This window comes from Chroicocephalus ridibundus, chromosome 1, assembly GCF_963924245.1.
Source record: "Chroicocephalus ridibundus chromosome 1, bChrRid1.1, whole genome shotgun sequence".
Taxonomy (NCBI): Eukaryota; Metazoa; Chordata; class Aves; order Charadriiformes; family Laridae; genus Chroicocephalus; species Chroicocephalus ridibundus.
In genome coordinates this window covers 34,673,338-34,679,688 of record NC_086284.1, presented here as the reverse complement: position 1 = coordinate 34,679,688, position 6,351 = coordinate 34,673,338, and the positions used below count along the sequence as shown (strand labels likewise).

The window sequence follows — 6,351 nt, the reverse complement described above, 5'->3', positions numbered from 1 at the left end:
GAATGTAAAAGTATACGCACTAGTCCTCACTTGTAAGCAGCAGGCATTTCCAAAATGCTGTTTGTCTCGTGAATATAGGCATCTAAAATTGGTCATAAATCACCTCCTGGTTTTCCATCAACAAGAAGGGGAGCCTTAAGTGACTAGACTAGATTTTTGTGTCCAGAAATTACCAGCTAAAACCTACGCTAAAGATGGAAAAGACCTACAGTTTTGTTCAGATCCAGATCCACACCAGAGGCTGCTGTGATAAGAAAGGGATTTGGAAAGTGAGGTAGACAGACTCCCAGGAAACAAACTATTTAAGAATTTCCAGACACGTATTGAGGGATGAGGGTGGTGGTGGGGAAAAAACCCATTCATAATGAGGAAAAAGATACATAGACTTTTTTCTAAAGTTTAATATCAGATGATATTATAAACCGCTAAAACCAGACATCTTCACATTATTACACTTGATGCACCATAAAACAGGTTTATGTTACAGTGTAAGATTCAATATTATAAAACTTGCAGAGAACTTCACACAAAAGACTTTATTTTTTACCCCTTTTATTCACATCCAAACCCAATAATTCTTATCTGTGTACAAATGGAGTATTTTCTTCCATCTTCCACAGAACCAACCAGTTCTAAACATCAATACCAACGTTGGTAGTGGGAAATCAACTAGAAAGTGCCGTTGCCGTCATTCACTCAAGACACACACACTTCTTGCTGGAGAGCTGGTTGTGGAATTTTATTATCCTCTGTCTTTTCCTGCCCAGGAACTTGGCACACAGTCTTTCGTTTGAATAACCGTAGACTCAACCGTAACAAGTCACTGTCCATTGCTGCAGAATTTGTGTAAGTTTGTTTTGTTGCACCCTGTTGAAATTAAAAATTAAAAAAAAAAGTTAACACAGTGGCTTTTAACATGCAAGCTAAGAAATTAACCTCAAGCATTCTCAATAATTAGAGGTTTAGTCATACGCACTCACTGGAAAAGACTCTGAGAATTAATGATTTTTCTATTAGCATGCAAGATCATAAAATCCTAAAACCTACTGTAGTGCAAGAAATGGCAAAAGTATTTTTCCTTTTAATTTTGAAAAGAAAATTATCTAGATACTTTTAACTTGGAAGAACAGAATTTTATAATTCTTATAAAAGTACACGAAATCTCAAGCAAGAGAATTATTCAACAATTGTCTTTGAAATTGTACTTTAATCAATTCTTTTTATCACGTATTCTCTAAATGTAGAGTGTACCTCCAGAATTTAAACCCCCAAAAGAGAAACAACACCTACGTCCAGTATCAATCTTTAATTAATCGCTCATCTTAAGTAAAAAAATAAACAACCCACAACCTCTTTAACTTAAAGTCTGTTCTCCATTATTTAAAGGACTAGGTGTACTCCAGACCAACAAACACAAAAATTATCTCCCTAGAGAAATGCTTTGCATAGTGGAATCTGCGCTTCCACATTTTGACCAAGCACTGTAAATGAACCACTTGCCTTTTCATTCTTCATTAGCTGCTTACGAATTGCAGAATCCCTTCGAAAGCACAGCGCTTTACAGCAAGGACCCAGATCGCTGAGAAGACCTGCTCTTTCTTCTTTTCGTAGAAGTGCAGCCATGTTCAAGGCCCCCAGTTCATGTTCAAAAAGGTTTTCTGCATCTAGAACGAATTGGAGTTTGCAGAGATCAACATATACATGGTATTTTTGAACCGCGATGTAGAGCAATATGAAATTCCTTAAGGTTTTACTATTTGTATTTCTGCCTTCTAAACAATATCAAGGTTTGGAAAAGAAGGATATTGCAGTTTATAAAAAAACCCAAAAAAACAAACCACTCCCCACAAACAAATCCTTCACCATTTAAAGGGAAGGACACATATCCTCGTACGTAGCTTCAGCACCGGAAAGCAATATTGAGACAGCAATCACTGAGAGGCCTAAAAATCAAGTGACAGCTCTAGGACAGAGGGGATATCATTGATGGTCAGACATGGGTGATGAAAGATGTTCACTACTAGCGTTAATTAGAAAGCGGTCTAAGTTTCACTTCTCTGCAAGACATCACATAACTGTTGCATTGTCAACACTGGGTTTATCTGGTTTATGCGGAAGTGAGATACGACTATGCGGACTCATTCTTTTATCCAAGGTGGATGAAACTGGAGAACAAGTCAACAGATGGCAATGAACTACTCCCCTCCTACCAGCTCATCTAAAGCATTTGATAATAGTACTTAAAGCGGTAGGACTAGTCCTTTAATAGATTTATCGGAAGAAAGAGTGTGCAGCTAGCACAGTCTAACCACTTTAACAAAGGACGGGTCCTGATGTGAGTCTTGTTCTGCGAAAAGTCTGTTCCTATGAAATGCAGACAAAGACAAAAAGAGTGCACAGGTTTGGACCACAGCTCAATGATTTATAACCCTTTTACAATAAATAGGAAGATTATGATATAATTGTGGGGGGGGGGAGGTAAGGTCCAATCCAACCACCTCTTTATAGAAAATCATTTGATGTTTAGCAGAGACTCTACTAGAGACACCAGGAAACCCGGAGAAAATTTAGCAGCTAAAAGCAAAGACTGCCACAGCAGTTCTCTCACAGAAGAGAACAAAGATGCATTTTTAAACCACTCGGAAAACTCGGATGAAGACGAGTAAGACTAGTTTTTAAACAAGGTGAAAAGAAACAAAAAAAATTACATTAAATCAAGAGCACGTTAAATATAACTGCATTGAAGTCAAAACAATCTCAGTGAACAATCAACACCACAAATAAGCGACAAGACACAAAAAGCGCACATCAAAGGCAACACTGGTAGCTTGTGCCAGATGCCGTGCACATCTGGTGATGTCCATATCCTTAGAGCAAACAATTGCATATAATAGATAGAGAGTAAGTCATCCACAAATCTCATTTACATCACATGCTACAGAATTTTGTTTCCAAAGAAAATGATGTTTTTTTAAAAAAATCCCTGAAACAAGATATCATTTCCTTTTTTTCCTGCATTTCAGTGTATTAGCAGGAACTTTTCATCCACAATGAGAACATAGGGAACACCGAACTCAGGAATAAAGCAGGGAAACAAATTATATCACCATTAAGAAGTCGAAAGCGAAAACACTAAGTTTTCACTGTAACACACACTGAATACCTAGCTCAAATTCATTCACTTTTCAGGGCACGACATCCCTGCCTTAGTTTAGAATACACGTGCTGTGGCTGTGGAATCGCAATACGAGGAACCTTCACCTGGCGGATTACAGAGGAAACGCATACACTCGAAAGCCTACTGGCAGTTCCACACGTAGCACCTTTGAAGTGTGAGAGACTGCACACACCAAAGGGAAATCAGTGGAGGATCTTTGATCCCGCAACCTCTCCAGAGCAAAGTTCTGCTGAATCCGAGTGCACTTAAGACAGTCCAGAGGCAGTGCTGGAGAGCCTCCTATTATCACTATGGACTTTCTGCTTATTTCTAGAGAAGCACACAAGGGCTGCTGAGGTTATCTCGGGTATCGTTTTAAATAGCCAGTTGGAGCGATTCTGCACAGCAGTTCCTGTTGCAAGGAATCCCTGGTAAGAGGCGTTGAAGTATACAGCAAAATTAAAGCTTACAGGGAGAGAGACACAGTTCATATCTTTACTGTATCAGACAGTTTGCAAACTCAGGAAGACTCGATATTATATCAATTAAGTCAGTTATATGCATTCTTAAGCATAAGAGCTAAGATTCGTTTTTTTTTTTTTTAAACTAGAAGAAAGCTAATACTGCATAGAAAGCTGCAAATATTGCAGTGGAACATTTACAGTACTTATTACTACCAAGTACACACCTCAAATTATACTATCTATGATGCATCAAAAATGTTAGCATTTAATTTGACTTTAAAAAAATAAGTAGAAGCAGTAGCAACAGCCCATGATTAACAGTTACACAATTTAAATGGCTCAAGCAAGCAGTGACATTCATAGAGATTAACAAGGCAACTGCGTATAGAATAACATTGCAAAGAATTAAGAAGTATTGTTTAAAATTAAGAACTATAATTTACAGAGTAAAAAAAAAAAATCAGAAAAATCTGCTATTCCCTAAAAACAGAGGCTCCACAGATACTGTTATTTATAAACAATAATCTTCTCAGATTTAGATCCTGGAATAATTTCCATACAGATTTTACAGAAAGCAAATGTTTCATAGTCCTAAAACACCAATTCTACTATGTAAGTTGTTACAAGCAGCACAACTGGTTCCTGGGATGCCAAAGAGAAAAATCAGTATTCTCTCTCACGCAAAAAGCCCTGCTTACACTACAGAATTCTAGTAAACAGCGCTGGTATAAATTCATGCCCATCCCATCTATTATGCATCTCTTATGCCACATACTTCATCCAAATCCTAGACCTGTGTATTATTTAATTTCCCACTTCTAGCAGAGACATAATATACAAATTTCACTTAGCTCCTTCACTTGACCGAAAAACTCCTATTTACACTCAGGGGTAAAACTACTCTCCAGGGAGACCTTATAGTGGCCTTCCAGTACCTAAAAGGGGCCTACAGGAAAGATGGGGAGGGACTCTTTATCAGGGAGTGTAATGATAGGATGAGGGGTAACAGTTTTAAACTGAAAGAGGGGAGATTCAGATTGGATATCAGGAAGAAATGCTTTACTGTGAGGGTGGTGAGGCAGTGGAACAGGCTGCTCAGAGAAGCTGTGGATGCCCCATCCCTGGAAGTGTTCAAGGCCAGGCTGGATGGGGCTTTGAGCAGCCTGGTCTAGTGGGAGGTGTCCCTGCCCATGGCAGGGGGGTTGGAACTACATGATCTTTAAGGTCCCTTCCACCCGAACCATTCTGTGATCTATATATTCTTAAGATGATCCTCGGAAGAAAAGTAAGAGGACCTTCAAAGAAAATAAGAAAACTTATTTCTCTCTTGCAATATTACTAGTAATTCATTGCAGAAGATATATAGCTCCCCAAAAAACTGCTGACGCACTTTAGGTCAGGAAAGTATGAATGGTCTCACAAACAAAATACTCCACTAGGATGAAAAATTTTGTTTAGGCTATTATTCAAGACCTCCTCACCACTGCCAGAATTAAAACACTAATTTGACTAACATGCAACTGTATTACATTCCTGAAATTTTCCCACAATACTCACTGTATACTTTCTATGGCCTTGAAATCTAAAATAATGAACTAATGCGCATTTCATAAGGATTTTCATAAAGTACAGAAGACAGTTTAGTGCCTGCAGAAACAATTACCTTTTGGTTTTTCTAACACTCTCTGGCAAGTCTCTTTAATTTTGGTGAAGAGTTCCGGTCCTGCCAATCGCTTGGAAATGCCAACTCTCAACATAACGGCACCTGGCGTGAATTTTAAGAGCGCAGCCCCAGGCTCCCGTGGCTCTTTTGGCTGCTTTGGCATAAGACTGGACCAATCCACATCTATAACATCCACAGGATCTGCAAAAAACATTGACAGAGAATGAGTTATCACATCATCATCCCTTACCACAGTTGATTAATTTCACATGCTGTGTACATCCCTGTCTCCTAAAAGCAATATCTATTAGATGAATAGTGTTCTGCAGTTCTCAAAGCCAGATCCTTGGATGCTTCAGGTAAGAACATCAAAACTCACTTAGATTGGTGGAAAAAAGGAGCATACAAACATAGAGCTTCTTGCATTAAAAAAACAAAACAAAACAAAACAGTATTCCTCTTCATTTTTATTGCAACCCCTTTGTGAAAGGCTGCATTCACAAAAGTCACAGTACAACTAAACATGTTATGACAGATCCAAATGAAATACTTAAAATGCTAGTATTTCAGCTCTGGATACTGATTTATTTGGGGTTTTTCCCCCCAAAGGACAGATATGCTATTTATTGAATAACCATACAACTGTGTTTGTCTAGTATGTTTAGCACAGAAAATACAAACACTGATCATATAGCCCTAATGACCCAACAGAACTTATGACAAGTAGAAGGTTCCATGCTTCCCAGTGCATTTGGGAAGCGTTCAAGCACGGATCAAATCTGTTCATAAAAATATCAGTTCCAAATAATGACCAAAACCAAATGGGATAAATGAAAATACGTTTCTAAAACCAAAAAGCTTACCCCTCTAGCCATATAAAACAAGGTAAATATTACTTCAAGATACAGCTCACAGCTCTCTACTTACCTCTATATTTCTCAGGCTTACCTATTACAGAACAAACGAGAAATACCTAAGAGCATACAAACTGCATTCCTAATTCAGAAATACTGTCAACATCACAACAGCATTATATGCAAAATGATCCAGCCTTTATAGTTAAATAA

General features: G+C 38.1%; 1 protein-coding gene across 5 annotated transcripts in view; it reads right to left on the bottom strand.

Annotated features, from left to right (window-relative positions):
* Nucleotides 1-383: 383 nt before the first annotated feature.
* Nucleotides 384-6,351, bottom strand: part of ZC3H13 (zinc finger CCCH-type containing 13) — a 49,306-nt gene continuing 43,338 nt past the window's right edge. For all 5 annotated transcript variants that reach the window (XM_063334645.1, XM_063334660.1, XM_063334667.1 and 2 more), the window contains 3 exons: nucleotides 5,285-5,485; nucleotides 1,501-1,664; nucleotides 384-867 (listed from right to left, as the gene is read on the bottom strand). In XM_063334645.1, the coding sequence (XP_063190715.1) occupies nucleotides 697-867; nucleotides 1,501-1,664; nucleotides 5,285-5,485 (536 nt within the window). In that variant the 3' untranslated portion in view covers nucleotides 384-696. The remainder of the gene's footprint in view (nucleotides 868-1,500; nucleotides 1,665-5,284; nucleotides 5,486-6,351) is intronic.